Source organism: Arvicanthis niloticus, chromosome 1, assembly GCF_011762505.2.
Source record: "Arvicanthis niloticus isolate mArvNil1 chromosome 1, mArvNil1.pat.X, whole genome shotgun sequence".
NCBI lineage: Eukaryota > Metazoa > Chordata > Mammalia > Rodentia > Muridae > Arvicanthis > Arvicanthis niloticus.
The window spans coordinates 151,441,150-151,463,635 of NC_047658.1; the positions used below are offsets into that span (position 1 = coordinate 151,441,150).

The 22,486-nt window shown below is 51.8% G+C and overlaps 2 protein-coding genes across 9 annotated transcripts in view; one reads left to right on the forward strand and one right to left on the reverse strand.

The window, feature by feature from the left end:
- Pdzd7 (PDZ domain containing 7) overlaps positions 1 to 22,486 on the reverse strand; it is a 58,472-nt gene that overhangs the window by 6,145 nt on the left and 29,841 nt on the right. For 3 of the 4 annotated variants that reach the window (XM_034498238.3, XM_076922353.1, XM_076922364.1), the window contains exons 3-12: positions 12,266 to 12,619; positions 11,121 to 11,597; positions 6,819 to 6,959; positions 6,422 to 6,596; positions 5,760 to 5,936; positions 5,354 to 5,501; positions 3,826 to 3,886; positions 3,075 to 3,470; positions 2,391 to 2,588; positions 377 to 427 (exon numbers count right to left, since the gene is read on the reverse strand). In XM_034498238.3, coding sequence (XP_034354129.1) covers positions 377 to 427; positions 2,391 to 2,588; positions 3,075 to 3,470; positions 3,826 to 3,886; positions 5,354 to 5,501; positions 5,760 to 5,936; positions 6,422 to 6,596; positions 6,819 to 6,959; positions 11,121 to 11,325 — 1,552 coding nt within the window. In that variant the 5' untranslated portion in view covers positions 11,326 to 11,597; positions 12,266 to 12,619. Of the gene's footprint in view, positions 1 to 376; positions 428 to 615; positions 711 to 2,390; positions 2,589 to 3,074; positions 3,471 to 3,825; positions 3,887 to 5,353; positions 5,502 to 5,759; positions 5,937 to 6,421; positions 6,597 to 6,818; positions 6,960 to 11,120; positions 11,598 to 12,265; positions 12,620 to 22,486 lie in introns of all 4 variants that reach the window. The other variant, XM_076922372.1, reaches the window with a different exon arrangement.
- Positions 13,165 to 22,012, forward strand: Sfxn3 (sideroflexin 3). 5 transcript variants are annotated; one of them, XM_076922459.1, is made up of 11 exons: positions 13,165 to 13,304; positions 14,754 to 14,917; positions 15,405 to 15,575; positions 15,876 to 15,974; positions 16,270 to 16,345; positions 16,498 to 16,583; positions 17,738 to 17,865; positions 18,050 to 18,099; positions 19,520 to 19,569; positions 20,116 to 20,163; positions 20,409 to 22,012. In XM_076922459.1, exons 2-11 carry the CDS (start codon positions 14,757 to 14,759, stop codon positions 20,503 to 20,505), a joined length of 966 nt encoding a protein of 321 aa, XP_076778574.1. In that variant the 5' UTR covers positions 13,165 to 13,304; positions 14,754 to 14,756; the 3' UTR covers positions 20,506 to 22,012. The 5 variants fall into 5 exon arrangements, with proteins under 5 accessions (XP_076778574.1, XP_034379466.1, XP_076778596.1 ...); XM_034523575.2 differs by having other exon boundaries at positions 13,291 to 13,603; XM_034523584.2 differs by lacking the exon at positions 13,165 to 13,304 and adding an exon at positions 13,342 to 13,603 and having other exon boundaries at positions 14,757 to 14,917.

Below are 22,486 nucleotides of genomic sequence, written 5' to 3' on the forward strand. Positions count from 1 at the left end.
TGGGGGGGGGGGGGTGAGGCTCCAAAGAAGCCAGCCAGAGACTGAACATGCTGGGTAAAATCCTGCTGGGCCCCTGTTCCCAAACACGGTCTTCCCTAACAAACTGCCATCAAGGGAGAGTCAACTCCAGCCTCCCTCACTCTCATAGTAATCCCCCCCCCCATTGGAGTACAGACAAGCTCCGTCACCCCCCAAACCCTTTGGAGATCCTAACACAAGCCTCATTCTCTGTCCTCCTTATACTTTCTAGTAAGTTAGGCAAGTTCTGGCTGATTCCTCAGGCTCAGCTCTAAGTGAGTTTTGTTCAAAGTCGCTAAGCTGGTCACAGGCTGTGATCTGCTGCTTTACCATGGGGCCCTTGGGATCCTGGATTTACCTCGTCTTAATCTCCAGGTGACAAACTTTTGTACAGGTCCCACACTCCCTGCTGTAAAGAAGAAATAGGTTCAGTTCAGCAGGACTCAAAGGCCTGGTCATACTCAGCTAGGGACTGCCCTCACAGGCAACGGGGAAGTCAGCAGAGGATGTGGAAGAGGAGGCAGTGTGAGTGGTTGTGGAGTTTATTTGGAAACGAATGAGATGAAGAACCCCCGAGGACAGCTTAGCAGTACCTACCTTCAAGAAACAGAGAAGGAAAGAGGAGCCTTGGAAGGAGAAGGGACTGGCCAGAGAAGTAGGCTGGGAACCATGAGAAACCAGCATCCTGAGAACTGAGAAATGAGAAAGCAGCTAAGGAAAGGGGTACCCCTGACTGGAGAACCGTCTCTCCCACTAGCCTGTCCCCCAAGGCCTCCAGACACTCAGTTCTAAGGTGGAGCAACCTCGGGTCTCTCATCCTTCGCTTGCTTCCACCTACCCAATGTTCGCTCGCTCCCACTTTCGGAAGCAGCACCCTGCTTGAATCCTGGGTGACCACCTCCATTCTTAGCTCATGTGTTCCAACTGGGCTCATGGCCCAGGGTGAGCTCCGAAATCACCTGTCTATCACGTCCGGCTCCTGCCTTGCCTTTCTCTTATGTCACAGTGGTTTGCTCAGCAGGATAGATAAACCCAAGAGGGTCCCGAATGACCCCTTCAGCTGGAACTGTTGAAAAATATTCCTTTAGGCTGGGTGCGGTAGCCTGTGCCTTTAATCCCAGTACTCGGGAGACAGTCAGAGACACATCTGAGAGTTTGAGGCCAGCCTCAAACAAAATGTCTCAAAAACAAAAACGAAATAAAACAAACAAAAAGCCCCAAACAACAACAAAACCTCTCTGCTAAGGGATAGTGGTCATCTCATCTCCAAGTTGGCAAAGCCTTCTAAGGCAAAGGCACAGGCTTGAGGAGATATGCCCACTGGTGTTCCTGCCTTCAGACAGGCTAAAGTCAGTTGTGCCTAGAGACACACTTTAAAGCTAGCTGGACTTGAGTTTCTGTCCTATGCGTCCATGTTGGCTCTGGTCTCTAAGCCGCAACAGGGTTGACAGGCTTCCTGTGAAGATCCTTAGGAAACTTATACCTGGGGCTGGGTCTAGAATCCAGTGTTAGAGGGCTTTTCTAGTATGCTTGAGGTCCTCAGATTCAATTACCATAGTGTGTGTGTGTGGTGTGTGTATGTGGTGTGCAGTGTGTGATGTATGTGTGGTGTGTGATATATGTGTGGTGTGTGTGTGGTATGCAGTATGCGATATGTGTGGTGTGTGATATATGTGTGGTGTGCAGTGTGTGATGTATGTGTGGTGTGTGATATATGTGTGGTGTGTGTGTGGTGTGCAGTGTGTGATGTATGTGTGGTATGTGATATATGTGTGGTGTGTGTGTGGTGTGCAGTGTATGATGTATGTGTGGTGTGGGGGGGTGTTTGTGTGGTGTGTGTGGCATGTGTATAAGTGTGTGTATGTGAGAGTGTGAGTGTGTATATATGTGGTGTGTGTGCGTGTGCATGTGTGCACACATGTCTCCATGGGGCCTGTGGAGCTCTGGATGGAGGACGTGAAACCAGGGTCCCTACCAAAGGCACCTTCCACTGCCACCACTGCCATCACTGCCACCACTGCCATCACTGCCACCACTGCCACCACTGCCATCACTGCCATCACTGCCACCACTGCCATCACTGCCACCACTGCCATCACTGCCACCACTGCCAAGAGCACATAACTCCAAGCTGATCTCAATCATTTCTTGCCATGCCTTGAGCCTGTCACTTTGCCTTTCTGAGACGTAAGATGACAGTGTGACTGCGGCCACCCCATTTTCAGAGCACCATCTAGGAGTTAGACAAAGTGTGACTTAACACTCCCATTTCACTTGGTCTCCATATACCTAACAAAGTGCCTTTTACTCCTTTGGGGGAAGGGCAGGGTGGGATTTCAACCTGGAACTACCAGATGGATCCCAGCACCTACCTTTCTCCAGGTCCAGGCGAGGGCGGACTTTGGTGGGGCTTCTGCTGTCCAGTGTCCAGGCCTCTTTATGCCCGTCCCCTGCTGGCCGCCCCTGCCGCCCTCCCTTGAAGAAGAGGTTCATCAGAGTCTTGGAGCGCTGCAAGGCCCCCTTCTCCCCAGAGGATCCTGACTTCTCCTTCTTCCTCTGTTTCTTCTCCTCTGTAGATATGAGGGAGCCCCCGGGAGGGCTGGAGGGTGGGCAGAAGAGGGGGCGGGGCATAGGAAAGGGCAGAGAGAAGGAAGGGGGGCAGGAGGGATCTTCGGCTATTCCAGAGTGGGAGCAGGCGGGGTGGGGTCTTCTTCATGCCTTTCACCTCTCCCTACCACACACCTCCAGGGATGTTGGGAGTCTTGAGTATATCTGTAACTATACAGGCCTGGGCATCCCAAGCTGGAGAAATTGGAGTTACGGCTGATTTGGGGCCCATGCTTCAGTTTGGGTCCTGGGACTGAGGTGGGTTTGGAGTCCAGGCCTGTTTAGTGAAGTGAAGCCTAGAACAGGCTCCAGGGATGTTCTGGGACTGGACCTGGGACCTGGCCTAGACCCTGGGACAAAAGCAGATTTGGGATTGCTCTTTGGAGTGTGAGACAGGTTTGTTTGGACTAGAACCTGTGGAAAAAGTGGCACCCCTCCCCCCAACATACCCCACAGTGTCAGGTGGCTCTGGGATCTTGTGATGGGAGGCCTGGGTCGGCTGAGGGCCAGAAGCAGAGCTGTCTTGGGGGACTCTGAAAGTGCAGAATCAAGGTGTCGGGTAGAAGATGGACCATCAGAGCGGATGGCTGTGTCCCTGAGGATGACAGTTGGCCTTACGCTGCACCAAGTTTCCACACGGCTGCCCATATCAGGCTCAGTCTGCATGGCTGTGTCTGCCCGCCCCCAGCCTGAGCCATGGCCAGTGGGCTCCTCTGGCCCCAGGCAGACATCCATGCGGTCAGAGGGTAGTGAACCCGAGCTGCAGGGGGCGCTGGAGGCATAGGAGGAGACGCTGGAGCTGCTCTCAGAGGCTGGTGACAGCTGCTGCAGTACCCCATTGCTCACTGCAAGGGAGAGGAGGCAGGGTAGCTCATGGGTCTGCTTCCTTCCCTTGGGGCCCTGCCATGCTCACAGACTACCCTTGGGCTTCGGGGTAGAGGAAGGAACCAGAGATCAGAGCTGCCAGCTGCGGGCTTGCCACCTCCCTCAGGGAGGCCTTGGGAAGTCACTTCTCTCCTCACCCACTGGGGCTTGAGGCCCACAAGACCCTGACATTGAATCTGGAAATCCTCAGGGGAGGTTATAAGCATCTCTGACTGTGAGAAGGTTCTGAGGGCATCCTGATACTCCCCCGCCCTGCCCGAGAGCCCAGTCCCACCCATGGGCCTTAGCTCTTTGCTTCCATCTCTCCAGACTCACATCTATCCAGCCAGCAGTACTCAGAAACCATCTCTTTGTAGGCAGGGTATCGACCGGTCTCCTGAAGAAGACATGGTGGGCATGGGAGGAGCAGGTGAGGAGTAGGGTGGGGTGGGGTGGGGTGGGGTGGGGCAGGGGACAGGAATAGTTTGCAACTCCATTTCTCTCCACTGGGTCCAGCAGGCTTACTTCCTAAACATGCTAATTTCCTTTGTAGTTTAGGCCTTTGCTCTAAAGCTTGTCACATGGCTAGCTTGGTCCGTCTTTGACTGTCACTGTCCTCTTGTCTTGCTTACAAGGCCCTGCCTCAGTTCCCCCTCACATGCCAATTTCATGGTAGCATTTATCAAAATCTGATGATTGCTGTCCTCGCAGGAGCTGAGAGGCCTGGTTGGTTTGTCCTAATCTTGGTGTATCCCAGCACCTGGCCTCAAAGACACTGTTGAGCCAGGCAGGGTAGCTCGTGCCTAGAATTCTAGTGTTTGGTACTTGAGGCAGGAGGATCTAGTGTTTGAGGCCAGCCATGGCTACATAGGAAAACCTAGCCTGAACTACACAGGGAAAATCTATAAAAACAAGAATAACACATGCATGCGCGTGCGCACATGTGCACACACACACACACACACACACACACACACACACACACACTTGACAGAGGACAGAGTTAACAAATGAATTGGGGCAGAGCTGGAGTTGAGAATGTTCAAGACAATTAGGTGCTGGGCGGTGGTGGCGCACGCCTTTAATCCCAGCACTTGGGAGGCAGAGGCAGGCAGATTTCTGAGTTCGAGGCCAGCCTGGTCTACAGAGTGAGTTCCAGGACAGCCAGGACTAAACAGAGAAACCCTGTCTCAAAAAAAACAGAACAAAACAAAAAAACAAAAAACAAAAACAAAAACAAAAAAGACAATTAGAAAAGGGATGACGGATGTGAGAGAGATGGCAAAATGGAGGCTCAAGTGAAGTAGGGAGGGGCCACTGAAGTGCTGAATGAAGCTGGGTGACAAGCCAGAGAGGGAGCCAGAGAGGGAGCCTGGTAGACCCTAAGAGAGAGTCACTTCTCTGCACACAAAGACCTGATCCTTAAAGTAGACATGACTGCCATGCCACCTGAATAATGAAACCAACCATTCCCCAGGCAACCCAACCTCAGCTGTAGCCCAGTCTCTTTTGGCCTGTGCCCCAGAGATCCCCACAACCCAGGTCTTACCCACTGTAGCTCCCACCCCTGTACAGTAGTCCTTGAGGCCTTCCCCCATGCTGAAGAAGAGTGACTAAGCTAGAAATAAGGGAAGCCAGACCAGAGCCAGGCCAGGCTGCTGACCAGCTGAGCCACTGACTGGGGCCTCTTTGAGCCTCAGGTCCCTCTTTTGCCAAATGGGCAGGAAAAGGGTTCCTGCTGTCTCTTCAGGTGGCCGTGGGATTGGTGGCAGTGGCAGAACAAGGAGCCTAATTAAGAACTTGGTGTTCTGAGAAGTTCCTCCCCTAGTCAGGCCTCTCCCTGCTGCCATGTAGTCTGGCGCACCTTGATGGTCAACATGATGTGTGTTTGGCCCTTCAGCACCTCCACGGCCTGGCTGTGGCTGATGTCATCAAACCTGACACCGTTGGCCGCCAGGACTTGGTCCCCCACTTTGATGCCATTCTCTTCAGCCAGCCCCCCATGGTCCACTCTGGGAAAAGATGGGTGTTGGTTGATAAGACCCCGACGTGCCTCCCTCCCCGTCATCCAGACCCCTTCCCTTGCCTTTGGCAGTGCCCACCTGCGTTTCTTGGCCCTCTTCTGTTGACAACACCCTCTGCCCAGGCCCTGTCCTGAAGGGGCCCTCACGTCAACATTAGTTGGCCAAACCTCATGTGTTGACCCATGCCCGGACTCCACTCTCAGCCCTGCCCCCGGCCTAGGTTTTCCCTTTTACCCCAGCACTCACTTGGACACATAGATGCCCAGGCCAAACTCCTTGCCCCCCCGGATGTTGAAGCCTAGGCAGAAGTCATCGGAGGTTGTATAGAGATGGACAATGCGGCGCACACCGTCTTCGGAGCTGCTGTCCGACGGCGTTGAACCGCACTTCTCCACCACCAGCCGCCGGTTCACTACATCCACCCTGCCACAGCACAAGACACCCTGATCCCAGCTCCTCCAGGAACACCCAGTCTAAAAACCCTGGCAGCTAATTGGGGAAAGGAAGGTTCCTTTGTGAGGGGGTGGGGATGGGGGAGGAGCCTTCTCTTGGCGCAGGATCAGCGGAATGTAGGTTCCATCAAACGTATGAAAGGATCCGAACCACCCCATCATCTGTTTCTACTAAGCAGCCGCAGCATGCTGGGGACCAGGTTCCTTTTCTGTTTTGTTTTAGATGCTGTGGATGAAACCCAAGGCTTCCCTGGATGACGATAAGCACCAACTCTACTCCGATCTCTGTGCCTGCGTCCCAGATCCTCAGTTCTGCTCTTTACAAAGCACCGTGGGAGGATAGGTGCCCAGAGGGGTAGGTGGCTCAGTACTCAGAAAGCAGTGCAACAGGAAGACATTGGGCATGGGCAGGGAAGTCACTGAGCAGGGAGTCTGGGTAAGGCCAGGTCTACTCACCACGTGGTCTTCTCCTTGGAGAACTTGATGCCGGGCACACGGCCCATGCGCCGCACCATCATGTGAAGGCAGCTGCTACTGGTCAGCAGCCGCACAGCGCTACCCATTGTGGTGCTCTCTAGACTCAGCCCGTTCACCTCCGTGATCTTGTCTCCCACACACAGGCCAGCCCGCTCTGCGCAGGAGCAGGGAAGGGCGAATCCTCAAAGTGGGATCCACATGTCGTTGCACTAGGCTCTGTCCCCGAATCCACTCAGCAAGAGTGGGATCTAGCTCCCATCAGTCCCCGCCCTCCTGAGCTGAGCTGATTCCTATCCTTGGACACCTAGCTTCTGCTCCTCACTAAAGAGGGAGGCACATCCCAAGCCACGCTCACCTTAAGGGGGTCCCTGCTCACCTGCGCTACTCCCTTCCTCCACCTTGCTGACGAAGATGCCCAAGCCATGCTCAGAGCCACCTCTCACGCTGAAACCCAGCCTTCCTGAGGGGCTCTTCTCCACACGAACTGCGTGGATGATGTCACTTTCATCACTGTTGGCTGTGAGGATAACCACACAGGAATGAACTCCATGTTAGTTTTGGCCACTAAGCATCTGGGGTCCCCAGCTTGGTGTCTGAAAAGGCTAGGTTTCTGTGCAGAGCAGCCCAGATGATACTCAGGGCTCTCAGTGGAGATGGTATACAAGTTCCCTCTGGGTAAATCTGAAACCACAGGCGGACAGCATGGGAACAGCTGAGAATGGCCAGTTCTCTCTCTCCCTACCTTTCCCTCCCTTCCTCCCCTACTGTGTGTGTATCTGATGTTTTCTGAATTCTTATGTGCAATCTCTGAAAATCTGCCCTTCTGAGTGACAGATGGCGAAAAGGAAGGTTCAGGACTCAGTTGTGAGGAGTCTGGGCTCTCTGCTTGCAACAGAATGAGGCCTGCATTAGATGCCCAGTGTGTGACTTAAGGGCAGAACCAAACTAGCACAGGGGAGATGCCAGGGCAAGCTGGCCCCACATAAGAGGGGGAAATTTATTTTAAACAAGGTTTACTCCAGAGGTTTTGAAAGGGAGAAAACACACACACACACACACACACACACACACACTTCAATTTAGTCTATCGGGTTACAATGTGTGGCCAGGACAGATGGGGCTGAAATCCCCAAGGACAGCCTGGACAGGGGTGGTACAGGACAGAGACAGGGACCCTGGGGCTTCCTAACCAGTTGTCACCACACAGTTCTCAGATCCCATCACGTCTTAGCTAAAAAACCTTTAGCTTTCTGCCCTCAGCCCACTTCCTTCTCAGTTCCTCCTTGGGGACGTATGCTCTGGGCTGTTGGGATGTCACATCTGAGCTTTTGTTTGTTTTAGGTGTGTGTGTGTGTGTGTGAGAGAGAGAGAGAGAGAGAGAGAGAGAGAGAGAGAGAGAACATCTCAGTATGTATCTCTGGCTGTCCCAGAACTCAATATGTAGAGCAGGCTGGCCTCAAACTGAGTCTGTCTTCCAGGCGCTGGGACTAAAGGTGTGGGCTACCATGCCCTGCCACATCTGAGCTTTGAGACCAGGGATGTAGATTCTTCTCTCCCTCATCTGACCTGAGTAGGCCACTGGCCCTCTCTGCAACACATCCTCTGCCACCTCTGGAGGCTTTCTCTGTCAGTCACCTTCAGACATCCTCACTTTTTTATTTTGGTGGCTCACATGAGCTAGAAATTGTCCCCTCCTGTAATATTCTCACTTTGGCTTTAGTTTTGGGGAGTGGGGAGGGCTGGCTCCTTTGCTCATCCCCTCTCATCTTAGACATCACTTTCTCAGAGAAGCTTGGCCCAGGGCATGGTACCAATAGTAAACACAACTGGAAATCTTGTTAAAATGGGAATCCTGAGGGTGAGGAACCTGGGGCCTTGTGTGTTAGGCGAGCACTCTGCTGTATTGAGCAGAGTTATTATTATGAGTTTTATTGTGCAGGCCACGTTGACCTTGAAGAGACCTTTGCAAGTGCTAGGACTGGGAGTTGTCTGGCTATAATGTTTGATTGTTTTTGGTTTGTGTTTTAAATGTTAAGAGCTAGGGTACAGTAGCCCAGACATAAAATCTTATCACCTAGATGCCTGAAGCCTGTGGGTGGAGAATTCAAGGTCAGCTGTAGTGAAACTTTGTTTCAAAGCAAACAAGTCAGGTGCAGTGCCTGAGCTAGTAATCTCAACACCCTGGAGCTGAGGCAGGGTTGCCACAGGCTTGAGGCTGGCTTGGCCTACATAGCAAGTTCTAGACCAGCCAATACTCTCTCTATATTGAGAGTTTATCTTTAAAAGAAACAACAACAATCCCAGCACTTGGGAGGCCAGCCTGGTCTACAGAGTGAGTTCCAGGACAGCCAGGGCTATACAGAGAAACCCTGTCTCAAAAAACAAAACAAAACAAAAACAAAAAAAAGAAACAATAACAAAACCAATAGAAGTTTAAAAAAAAAAAAAAAGCAAGCTAAGATAGGCAAGCAACTCAGAACACGGCTTAAATCCTGGATGCCGATAAAATAAAAAGTAAGAAAATCCAGACATGATGGCAAACATCTTTAACCCCAACACTCTGGAGGCAGAGGCAGGTGGCTAGCTCTGAGCTCAGCGTCAGCCTGGTCTATACTGTGAGTTCCAGGACACCCAGGAACAGAGAAATGTTGTCTCAAAAAAAAAAAAAAAAAAGTACGTCTTTCATGTATACGAATGCTCTGTCTGTCTGCATGTATACCGAGAGGGGAGCTGATAGCTGATTCTCTGTGGATGTTTAGAAGCCACCATGTGGATGCTGGGAATTGAACTCAGGACCTCTGCAAGAGCAGTCAGTACTTTTTAACTGCTGAGCCAACTCTCCAGCTCCCTCCTGATCAGTCTTCTAAAAAATTACATGTGTTTACTTATCTATTTAGCGTGTGTATGTCAGGGACATGTATGGGGGTCAGAGGACAACTTTCAAGAGTCAGTTCTTTCCTTTTTGGGGTCTCAGGTCATCAGGTTTGGCAGCAGATGCCATTCCACACTGACCTGTCTCGTAAGCCCCCCAGTCTGCCTGTTAGTTGCCTTCTAGGGCAACTTTGGCCTGAGTCTGGCTTGAAAGGCTTAGGAACACTCTCCAGTCTACTAGTCACATGACTTTTCCTTCAGAATTGTTCTATCTTGTGTCTTATTGTTTATCTGTGCATTGTTTACTGTTGTTCCGGAAGTCTGCAGGCTTCATCCCGGGACTTTGCAGTTCTTTCCCACCTATACATCCCTAGTTCTTGCACAGTGCATAGTATCTGACAGGTAGTTTTGGATAAATGAACAGAGGAGTGAATGAATGAAAAAACATTAATGAACAAACTAGGAGAGGAGAAAGGGTCATGCCAGCCGGGGTGGTGGTGGCACACGCCCTTAATCCCAGCACTCAAAGCAGAGGCAGGAGAACCTCTGAGCTCAAAGCCAGCCTGGTCTACAGATCAAGTTCCAGGACAGCCTACACAGACAAACCCTGTCTTGAAAAAAACCAAAACCAAACAAAAAAAGAAGAAAGGAAGGAAAGAAGGAAGGAAGGAAGGAAGAAAAGGTCATCTTTCCTGCTTTCTAGCTCCTCTGGGGGTTTCTGCTTCTTGGTCAGAATGGCATTGGTGACCTCAACCGTGCGGGGCCAATAGTGGTCACTGACAGTGATGGAAATGAGCATGCCAACCATATCCTGGGCAGCTTCCTTTGAATGAGAACAGAGACTTGCAGTTGCATTGGAAGAAACACCAGACCTGAAAAGTCCAGTCTGAGATCCAGCCAGGAGAACCGTGCTGGCTCAGAAAGAGGAGAGGGGTTGGAGATATTGATCAGGTTCTATCCACAGAGAGCCAGTCAGTCCCACAGGGCCTCACTCCCCTCCTGGCATTCAAGGCTCTGCCTTGCTCACAGGCTCTTTGTCATCTCACGTCTGTCACCATAATCTAAGCTGCCTCATTGTTCTTCCCACTGTTCACTTCTGACTTTTGTGGGGCGGTAGCTGCAACCCCCCTACCAGCTGTTTTAGTTTTTTGAAGTTTGACTATGCTTCATATTCCTATAAGGGGAAAACTGGGCTTCATCTCTCCAGGTCCCTTGCAAGACCTAACCAGGGTAGATACAGATTTGGTTGCCATGATATAGTACCAGGTAACCATACAGTCATTCTCTCCTAAGGTCCCAGCTCTGGGGCTCTCACTCCCTGCCCCTGCCTCTCATTCCTCCTATCCCCACCCCACCCCCACCCTGCCTTTTCATGGACATTTGCTGCTGTGTTTTGGCCCATGCCCCACACTCTGAAGCCTGGGCACTGACTCTCTACAGTTCCCCACAGTACTGGTCACACAGCTGATTGTCTGGTGGAAGATCTCCTTCATCCTGCTCCACTCCCTAAGATACATACAAATGAGTTGGGAGAAAGAGTTTAAGGGATGGAGGGGCAGATTCAGCAGGGGCTCACGTATGCCTTTTCCTCAGACTGTGGTTCCCTCTCCCACCTCTGATCCTTCTACAGCCCTGACGCCCTAAAATAGTGGCTGCAGGATATGCAAGGGTAGATGAAAGATGATCCTGTTCCCTGAGACTCTCGGCTCTTGAACTCCCTTGAGCCTACTGGCTCTGCTTCACACCCCAGTTGGTTCCTGTTGTCCTCAATACTCCCATCCAGGCGGCTCCTGGGCCCCACACCCACCTTCGATGGGGGAGTTGATGAGGATGACACGGCCCATGGGTGAGGAGGCTCGAATTCCTCGGGAGGGCCCATTCAGCAGGTATCGTGTTGCGGTGGCGCCTGAGTCGCTGCCCAGGTGGCCTCGGGAGGAGAGGGAGCTTAGGGAGCCAGAGCTGAGCTCTCCTAGACCCAGCGGGTCAAAGCCTACTGTGAAACCACGTGCCATACTGAGGCTAGGCAGTGGCCTACAGATCCAGATCCAGACGGAGTCTGCCTGTCCTCCAAAGGCTGGCTCTTGGTGTTCCAGACTCCATGAGCTTTCTCTGTAGGGTTGGAGTCTTGATAAGGCAGATCTCACTGAGTCATAAAAACTTTCTCTGGCCACCCTGTCCTAGAAAGTCTGCAAGACAGAGCAGCTGATCCCAGGACACTTGGAGAAAAGGGATCTCTCTGATATAATCTCAGTCTGAATGCTTCTTTGGAATATGGGTTCCACATCTGTGTAGGAAGAACAGGGTTTGGGGGAGAGGGATGAGTGACCCATTGACCCAGCTTCCACACTTCCCCCTGCCTTGAGCCATCCTGTCCTCTTATATTTTGGGCCCCTCGCCTCTCCTACCCTGAGGCCAAGGAGATCCGTCCTGTTCTGCACCGTCTTGGATTTAGGGAGCTGTTTCTACAAGGCTACTGGGGAGCTTCCCTTCATTCCTACATCCCTCCATTGCTGCTCTCAACTGAGTCATCTCCCCAGTTTCCAGTCCTCATCTGACGCTCAGAGAGTAGAGATGGGGTTACAGCAGGCTCTTAAATTTTAGACACACAGAGAAAAATGGGTGTCACGGCAGTATATTGCAGCATCTTTCCTGTGTGTATGTATATGGTTAGGGGCTAGCCTCCCGAGCTGGACTTCAGGACCTGGGACAGCTGCAGTTGAGCTTGCCCCCCATCGCCACCCCCAGGTGATTGTCAGGCTCCAAGCTGCAGCTGTGAATCTAAAGTCGCTGCAAGCCCCTATCCCAGGACTGGGTGATCTTCTAGAGAGAGCCCCATAAATCGCTAGTGCAAAACCAGGGGTCATGCCCCCCAGAGCATTTCTGTGAACCAAAAAGCAGACTCCCCCATGTAGGACCTCCTGCCCCGCTACTTCTAGGACTTGGCCCCCTCACCTGGTTGCGTGTGCCGCTGCCCTTGTCGCCCGCCGGCGGGCTCGAGACAGTGAACTAAGGACCCCGCCCACGCTCGGTGAGGCTGCTGGAACAGGGCTGCCCTGCGCGGTCCTGGGATCCCATTGGCTGCTAAGACCGCCAGTCATTCTCTTCTGACACCTTTGGTAGCCTGTCCGGATTGTAGCTCCTCACCTGCCTGATATCTCTGGGCTCTGACCGCCCCCACTGGTCGTTGGAACCTAGGAGTTGGCTCTGGAGCCCCGCACTGGCTACTAGAATCACGTCTTCTCCGGGTCACGCTAGCTTCCCGGGCTCCTAAAATTGCCATCCCTTCCGTAGTCACTCCTGAGGTCTCTGTGGGAGAATGTCACAAACGAAAGAGCTGAACGTGAGCCTGAGATGAGCAGGAACGAAAGCTGGAACCTGGCTATGTCGCGTGTCGCGGCCGTGCTCTAGGTGCTAATGGATAAGGAGTGTGTGTGTAACCCCTTCTTCACCTTCTGAGTCGAAAAAAAATGTTTCTCTGAACACCCTGTTCTGGAAAGGCCGCATGACAGAGCCGCTGATCCCAGAACACGAGGAGAAGAATCTTTCTGATGCGCCTGCTTGGATGCAGGCAGAGATCCCAGGAAACTCTGGCCGTGCACATTCCAGGGACTGAGGCGTCAGTCTGTGTACGGATAAGTGTTGGGGGTACAAAGAAACTGCTGGCACAGTGGAGCTGGGGATTAGGTGGCAAAGGGGACTGGGAACACAAAAGGGGCCCAGACACCACCACAATGTGGCTGGGAAGGGATGCGAATGATGGGTGTCTGCAAGAGGAGCCTCTAGGACCTGGAGTAGCAGACCAGGGTGCAAGCAAGGAGAGCCCATTGCCAAGGCAGCCATCAAGTAAACAAGCAGTAATCCGAATCCCTCCGGGCGGCGCACCACCAGAGGCCCGCCCTCCCCGCCGCTCACCCGCACCCAGTGCACCTAGACTGGGTGCTGCCGGGTTGGGTGCCTCCAGAGGCGAGCTAAGGGACTGCAAGCGAAGGAGGCAAGTGGGGCGGCTCCTCCCCTTTTCTCCCTGGTTGGGAAGGCGGCCAAAATTGCTTCCCACGACTGGGTAGGGTCTGGTCTCAGCAGCCTGGTCTGGGGGAGTCACTCCATATGACATCCACTGCCTCAGAACTCTGCCAAGAGGGGGGTGGGTCAGGCGAACGAGCTTAGGGAGCCCCCGCCCTTCTCTGCTGCTCAGCGTCACGCGTGACGTCTCGGTGATGGCTGGGAGGAAAGCGCAGAGCGGTGAAGGAGGGCGGGTCTGAGAGCTGCTAAAAGCTGAAAACCCCGGAAAGCGTGAGTGCGGGCTGCCTTGGGAATCAGCAAAGTGTAGGGGTGAGGGATTGGGGTCAGAAGAGGAGGCTTGCTTTGAAAGGCGCTCTCTCTCTTGTGGGAATTCCATATTGCGTGGTCTGTTAGGATCTGTAGGGCACAAGGAGGGGTTGGTTGGGTGAGGCTGTGTGCTAGGCATGCTTTCAAATGTCTGCAACTGATAGATATGGCTGAGCCTGTGCGTGTGTGTAACGGTATTCTGGCTGGTTGGCTAGTGTATACAGTGTGGGTCTAACCTGTTTGTGTGGCGGGGAGGGCGTGCCTGTCTTTGTGTATAAGTATGTGAGAGTCGGGTGGGGACAGTGTCTACTGTGAAGGAGGATGTGGGGTTGGAAGGGATTAGTCATTCTGCAGGATTTCTGCCTAACACAGCCAGATGGCTGTTCTTGACATTCCTTTTTGTGCTGGGTGGAGGGACGTCCATTGAATCTTGCCCTTTCCTGAGGTTTTTCTAAGGCCCAGAGAGAGTTGGGTAGGTGTCTGCGTCACTCTATTCAACCCAGGACCAGGGAGAGCCCCGGGTTGTTGTGCAGGAGTCGAAGCAAATGGGTTTGAAGGGGGTATGTGCATGCTCTCATGCTCACAAATGGCTGCCACTCCAGTGCTGTTTGAAATCTGGTGCCGGTCAGCCCGCAGGTGCCTTATGACCCTTGTTCTCCTCCAATCAGGGGCTTGCTTGAGTGTGGGATGACTTTTGTCATTTTTCCAAACAGCCTTGGAGGTTTTTATCTAAATCTTAGAGCAACTGGGGCCTGAAGCTTAAATGAGCTTTGGTGTGTATAAGTTATCCATGTTCTATGCTCCTCCAGTGGGAACCCAAGATAGCTGCCCCGATGAGGGCTGGTGACTCAACCACACACATGTAACTCCTGCATCAGGCCACAGTGTGAGGAAAGCTATATTCTTGGTTCTGGTCTTCTACTCTTCAGTGGCTGTAAGTCCCTGGCTAAAACACTACCTAGGGAACACCCTCCCCCACCCTTGTTTATGGAACTGGAGTCACCTTGAGCATCTGCAAGCCCTGGTCAGTTTCTGGGACCAAGGCAGAGCCACCAAAGTTTCTGTCAAGTGAGTGAAGTCCTTGGACCTGATGCTTATTCTTGCTGCCTTGCAGAAGATGGGTGATTTGCCCTTAGATATCAACATCCAGGAACCTCGATGGGACCAGAGCACATTCCTAGGCAGAGCCCGGCACTTCTTCACAGTCACCGATCCCCGAAATCTGCTGCTGTCCCGGGATCAGCTGGAAGCTTCCCGGAACATCGTTCAGAATTACAGGTGAACCTGCCTCAAATCCTGCCACTGTGACACAGCATTTTTGCTCAGCGGATTTGAGGACATTTGGGCTGAGGAGACAGCACCAGTGTTGTGGGTAGGCGGCAGCTCTGCAGTTCACAGATCCTCAGAAATGACATTCCTCAGTGCTGTCCACTTTGCTAGGACAAAGAGAGTCCCGTGCAGACAGAAAAGCAATCCTTTTCCGGAGGTTTAACTCTTGGAATGTCCCCCAGCCATCCCAAACCCACTCAAAACCACCATCACTGTGCCCCTGGAGAAAATGTGGGACCACCAAGGATGTAGAAATAGGAAAGCACATTTAGGAGAAGCTTTGACCTCCTCCAAGGGACAGGGAGGTTCTTTACTCTGAGGTTGGGTGCCAAACTTCCTGATCCTTTGCCCAGAGTTCCCTGAGGCGAGCAGCAAAGACAAGAAAGGCAGGTCTGACCCCTGCAATAGCCTGCTGGTTTCTTGCCAATTTCTACAGGGCTGGTGTGGTAACCCCAGGGCTCACTGAGGACCAGCTATGGAGAGCCAAATACGTGTATGACTCAGCATTCCATCCGGACACGGGGGAGAAGGTGGTCTTGATTGGCCGCATGTCAGCCCAGGTGCCCATGAACATGACCATTACTGGCTGCATGCTTACCTTCTACAGGTAAATCTTATCCCATGTCCCCTTCCTGCATGTTGTGTACCAGAGCATGGCTGGGTGACTAGAAGTCTCCTTTCTGCACCCTTTTCAGTAAAGGACAGTGGGTGGGAGAATACGTTAGGATCCTTTCCAGTTCTCAGAACCCAGCCTCCATTTGTGTAGGTGAGCCTGCAAGGTGGATGAGGGCAAGCTTGGGGACCATCAGCTAAGTCCCACTTGCAGAGTTAAGGGACCTTAAGGGTTTTAATATTGGGGGGCTATTGTGGAGGGACAGATATAAGTAGTCTGTCTTTGTCCCCTCAGGAAGACTCCAACTGTGGTGTTCTGGCAGTGGGTGAATCAGTCCTTCAATGCTATTGTGAATTACTCTAATCGCAGTGGGGACGCTGCCATCACTGTGCGGTGAGTGCCCCACATCCCCAGCCACTCCTAGTCCTTGTGGGCCCCTGTGCTAGCAGCTCGGCTCTCCTTTCAGTGTGTTCTGTTCACCTCCACTTAAGGGCACTCAGTCCTTTTGTAGCTGTTTTGGGGATCCACTCCCCTTTTAAAGAAGAAGGAAGACTTTCATAGAAGTTTCCTGGAGTAGGGGAGGGCTTTTGCCCTCTGACACCTCTTGCACCAGAAACACAAATGTCCCTAAAGGAAACGCAGGCTGGACTCTCCATCTCTCCCTGTTACCTAGCCTTCTCCCCCACAGGCAGTTGGGAACAGCCTATGTGAGTGCCACCACTGGGGCTGTGGCTACTGCTTTGGGACTCAAGTCTCTCACCAAGGTAAAGTTTCCCTACCACTACTGGCTTCTCACGAATCCTTTACCTATTTTTCTCTTCCCTGATACCCTCTCAAAAGGCTTCCCATATCTATCCTGAATTCCTCCCTACCCATGATCCTCCAGAGCCACTGAACACCCCCTTTCCTCCCCCAGCACCTACCCCCACTAGTCGGTCGATTCGTGCCCTTTGCAGCTGTGGCCGCTGCCAACTGCATCAACATCCCCCTGATGAGGCAGAGGTGAGTGGTCCTGGCTCCTGGCACAGGCATGTCCAGGGCATACATGATAGACCCTCCACTCCTGCAGACCAGACAGACCAGGGTCAGTCTTCTCCATCACTGGATGTGAGCAGCTGGGCCCTGGCTTAGACTGACCCCGTGTTTGAGAACAAGCAGTTCCCACTCTGTGAGAACTTGCCCTGAGGTGAGGTGAGATGGTAGGGTGCAGGGTTTTAGAAAGGGCACTTCACTGGGAACTTGCTGATAGGGCCGAGGTGTTGGGTGGCAGCAGCAAAACCAGCTCCCCATGACTTGAATGAGAAGGAACACTGTATTTGATAGTCAGGTTGAAGGTGACTTTCAATAATCAAAAATGTACCCTGAAGTATCTCATGCCACTATCAAGGAAATCACATTTCTGGCAGTAGTGACATCAGTGTGTTGGTTATAAAACTCTATGTGCCTTTTGGTTTTTTTTTTTTTTTTTTTTTTTTTTTTTTTTTTTGGTTTGGTTTGTTTTGAGACAGGGTTTCTCTGTGTAGGCTTGGAACTCACTATGTAGATCAGGCTGGCCTTGAATTCAGAGCTCATGCCTGCCTTTGCCTTCTGTGTGCTGGTATTAAATATTTGGCTCACACAGCATTATTAATAGCTTTGTTTGTTTGTTATTTTATGTGAGCACACTGTTGCTGTCTTGAGACACACCAGAAGAGGGCATCGGATCCCATTACAGATGGTTGTGAGCCACCATGTGGTTGCTGGGAATTGAACTCAGGACCTCTGGAAGAGCAGTCAGTGCTCTTAACCACTGAGCCATCTCTCCAGTCCCAGTTTTGTTTGTTTATCTGGGATGCCTTGTGGAGAGGCCCCACCTGAGCTACTCAGGGGCATTCTTGGTAGTTAGAACTCAAGATACTTGTTCCTGTCATGCTTGATCCCAGTACCTTGGGAATTATCCTACACCCTGGCTCCTCTCCAAACCCATCTTCTTCAACCAACTGAATGACCCAAAACTTACCCACATTCCCTGGTTGGCCAGGCATCTATCTATCTACTCTCTCTGGGATCTATCATACACCCTGGGAGCCGTTCAGAACCAGCCTTTGAGTGGGGAAGGTAAAGGGTCCCTATTGATCAGCTGCCTATAATCTGACCCAGCCTCTTTCTCTCCTTAGGGAGCTGCAGGTGGGCATTCCAGTGACTGATGAGGCTGGTCAGAGGCTTGGCCACTCGGTGACTGCTGCCAAACAGGGAATCTTCCAGGTGGTGATATCGAGAATCGGCATGGCGATTCCTGCCATGGGTGAGGCTGGGATGGCTGGGTGGAGCTCAGGAGGAGAAAAGAGGGCTTGGGGGGGGGGTCTCAGGGTTTTCTGATAATTCAGTCAGCAAGTCTGGGAAGAATGGGAGGAGCTGGGAGGGAAGCCTTCCCTCAGGCTCCTGGAGCTTGCTCCATGATCTCTCCCACTGCCCTGTTCTCCCCTCAGCCATTCCCCCGGTGATCATGAACACTCTGGAGAAGAAAGATTTTCTGAAGGTAAATAACTCACATTTTACCTATTCTGTCCCAGAAGGGTTGGTGTCAAAGAGAAATGACCTGTCCCCAGTCCTCTATCCAGCCTGGCCTAAGTCTAAGACTTGTGGTCCTTCCCTGCCTCTGTACCTTCATTCATTTATGAAGAAAGACTGGGCTGAAGGGAAGGAACAGGAAGGGGAGACAGAAGGAAGGAAATGGAGTCCATCCTGAAGAAACTACATTAACTCCAGAGGTCTCTGACATACACAAGATGACTCTCACCCACAGGCTTGATGCCATACTCGTGATGTCACGCACTGTGTCCCCACTAACAGGCACACATAATACTCATGAATGCACAAACAAGATAGGGAAGCTCAGGAATACAGTCTCCAGCTCATTCATCAAATCATTTATTCACCAGTCAGTATTAAGCGCCGACTGTGCACCACACATGCTAAACAGAACGAACATGGCTGTGGACCCTGTCCTCATGAGGCTTACAGTCAAGTACAGAAGCCAATAAAGGAACAAACAATAGGGCTGGATGTGGTGGCTCACATCTTCAATCCCGGCTGAGGGGAGAACAGGGCAGTGGGAGAGATCATGGAGCAAGCTCCAGGAGCCTGAGGGAAGGCTTCCCTCCCAGCTCCTCCCATTCTTCCCAGACTTGCTGACTGAATTATCAATCTCTGGAAGCAGAAGCAAGTGGATCTCTGTGAATTTGAGGCCACCCTGGTCTACATAGCAAATTCCAGGTCAGCCAGAGCTACACAATGAGACCTTTTCTCAAAACAAACAAACAAAAAAACAAACAAAAAAACCCACCCAAAACAAAACAAAATCAACAATACCCTCTCAAAACAAAACAAACAAAAAACAAAACAAACAAAACCCAAACATATCATTGTAAGTTATGAAATGTCCTTTGTAGGAATCCAGTGGGGCGGTGTAATTGAGACTATCTGGGGAACATTTTAGGCAAGCACAGGCCTCGGGAGATCCAAGGAGTGAGGCGAAGAGTGTTTCGGATAGAGAGAACAGCTAGTGCAAAGGCCCAGAGGCAGGATAGCCTGATACATTTGAAGGACAGAACAATGGCTGAAGAGGATGTAGGAGGGTGTGGAGAGGGACATTTTTATGCCCTGGGATGACAGGAAGTAAGTGGAGGCCCAAGGGAGGCTCCATGAAGAAAGTAGCTGCTGGAGAAAGTTGAGTAAGAGAAAGATGGTCAGAGTACAATGGGGACCGATTCTAAGAGGCAAGAAATGTACAGCGGGCTAGGCAGCAGGTCTGGTTGGGGTGGGAGGTTGCCCTGTGCCGGTCCCAGCCCCTCATTGACTGGGAAGAAACAAGGGCTGCAGACCTTGGTGCAGAACGGTAGGTGGAGTTAATGGTTTAACAGGACTTAAGCCATTCTGTTGTCTCTGTTTCCCCACAGCGCCGCCCCTGGCTGGGGGCGCCCCTGCAGGTGGGACTGGTAGGCTTCTGGTAAGTGTGCAAAGGGGTCAATGGGGGTACATGGGGGAGCCTTTATCATTTTGGGTGTGGGTGGGCACACACTATCTTTGAGATGCTTACATACATTGGTTAATCATACATCCAATTCCAACGGATACCCATAGTGCCAAATGGCACTATGCAGGCGCAGACATGTGTGCATGTGTGTTGGGGGGCTCTAGGGGCTCTAGGGGTTCTTGCCTTTGAAAGTTGAGGGGTTCAGTCTTCACTCACCAGAGGAAACCATACGAATAAACTCTTTGGTATGATCCAGGAGTTGCATCCCATTTTGTCTCTGGTCCTGTTGCTCTCTGACCATGGGGCTTTGGATGGCTTCGTGGGAAGCTCAGGCAGAATCTAACATCAGGACTGAGTTTAACATCCCCGAATGTCCTTCGACTCCATTTTCCAACCTTTATGGCTGGAATAGAGCTCAAAAAAAGGCCTTCGCTCCTGGGGCTATTTCTGTGAGGTGGGGTACAAGGAGGGTACACTCAAGCCAGCATCACAGACATTTCCTGTGCTTTGCTTCTCCAGCTTGGTATTTGCCACACCCCTGTGCTGCGCTCTGTTCCCTCAGAGAAGGTAAGTGACGGCCGCAGGTGGACCTGACCAGAGTCTCAGCATGGGACTCCCCATCTCAGGCCCTTAGTGTGTTGTTCTAGGGAGGCCTGCTAAGAGCATCTGGGAGCTGGGGGAATGACAGTGAGCCAGCCCTTCTGAAAGCAGGGAGGATTCTTCACCTGGGAGCGAAGGGAAGCCAGATCCTGGGTCTGAGACGCTGAGCCCGGAGCATATCCATCTATCGTGTGCTCTTTGTTCTATTGCAGCTCCATACAAGTGAACAGGCTGGAGCCGGAGCTGAGAGCTCAGATCCAAGCACAAAACCCCAGCATCGATGTGGTTTACTACAACAAGGGGCTCTGAGAGGAGTCGGCCTCTGTCCCTGTCCTTACCTCCTTAGGCTGCTTCTCTGGTGCTACCTTGTAACGCTACCACCTGATATTCTTCCGGGTACTGGGCAAGGGGCTTGATGTAGGGAGCAGCCACTGAGACCAGCAAACTTAGCCTGGGGGAGGCACCCCTATAAGCCTCTTCTCACCTCTCTGGTTTCAAAGAGCAAGTCACAAAACCCATCCCTCCTGCGTTTGTGTGTGTGCAGCTACACATGCAGTACACATAAGTGTTTATAAATTTGGTCCTGGAAGCTAAGATCAGAAATGCTGTTCTAGGATGTCCTGATACCTGTCTTCTCTCCTCAGTCTCCTGCCCACCTCACGGTAAGCCCGATGATAGGTAACACTTTCTTCCCTAAATTGTTCCTCTGGCCAAGTCATTTCTGACAACATCTTAGCGTTCTGCACCCAAAATCAGCCCCAGGATCCCAGAACACCAACTGAAGGACATCAGCAGGCCATACAGCTTAACCCATCAGCTCTAAAAGCTGGTTCAAGACCTGGGCTGGCAGAGGAAGCAGTGCGGGATCAGGGAGGCAGGGGGCTCATGCTTGCTGGCCCCCACACCCTAGAATGGCTCCACTCTTCTCTTCTCATGGAACATGGGGATGTCAGCAGCCTGCACTGCTCTCCACGCTGCAATGTGGGTGCCTTTAGAGACAGTCTTGGACATTCTTGGTCTGTTCTGATGACTCAGACAGAAACCCCACACTTTCAGTTCCCTCCCCAGTCAGAAAGCCACACAGGAAGAGCAAGCATTCCCTTCAGGAGCTGCCACCACCCCGTACCCACTTATAGGGGGACCGGAGTGGGAATGGTGCTTAAACACAGGGCTCAGGTGTACAATATCAAGACAGGTAATTTTGTGTTTCATTGACTCTTCTTAGACACACCCCCACCTCAGTTCCTTCCTTTCCATTTACTGCATCTCCAGGAGAACCCAGAGCTTCATATATGCTAGGCAAGTGCTCTACCACTGAGCTACATCCCCAGTGCCTGCCCTCCCCCCTCTTCCTTCCTTCCTCCCTCCCTCCCTCCCTCCCTCCCTTTCTTTCCATCTCTCTTTCTTTTTTTTGTTTTTCAAATATGGTTTCTCTGTGTGGCCCTGACTGTCCTGGAACTCAGAGATCTGACTGCCTCCTCCAGTGAGTGCTAGGATTAAAGGCATGTGCCATCATTGCCAGCAGCCCTTCTCTTTCTTAAGACATGGCCCTGTGCTCCCTCTGCCCTTAATTTCAAAAAGAAGAGGGATCCAGGCGTTAATAGCTGGACCAAATGGAAGATGGGCTTAGGAATGGCGTGAATAGTGGTGACTCCAGGGCGTAGAATTATATCTCCACTCTAAATCCATGACCTCCAGCTAAAAGGTGATTGGGGTCCCATCCCCAGTGTCATCCATGGAGACCACTTTCACTAACCCCCTCCTCCAGTGACAACAGCTGTCATGTCATAGTGTCAATAAACTGCAATCCTGTCTAGTTCTTGATCTTGGGTTATTCCATGTTCCACTTGTCTAAGTGTCCAGGAGATTTTTCTGCCTTTCAGCTTCTCCCCAAACCCTTTGTACTGTGTCTGTAGGGAGTCTCATCTCCCAGCAGAGGGCTCTCTGAGCTTACAAAATGGGTCCTCTGCCTAGCACCTATTCCCTTGGAAGCTGGAGCCTTGGCTTCATTTCTTTCTTCACTAAGAGAGGACTGCTCACATATATATTGATGGAGGCTCTTGCCTTTTGGTTTCTTTGAAGAATCTAGCATAGGGTGGTGACTTCAGTCTCTAGAAAACCGTTAGAGAGGGGAGAGGAGGCCAGCAAGTGGCTGCTCCACCAGAGAGAAGCTGGTAGGGGAAAGGAAACCCACACCTCCTCTGTCTTTACCAGGTCACTATGGAAACTGGCCTGGCCAGATCCCTTCCAATCACCCAGGACTCTTTATTCCCCCCCCCCCCCACACACA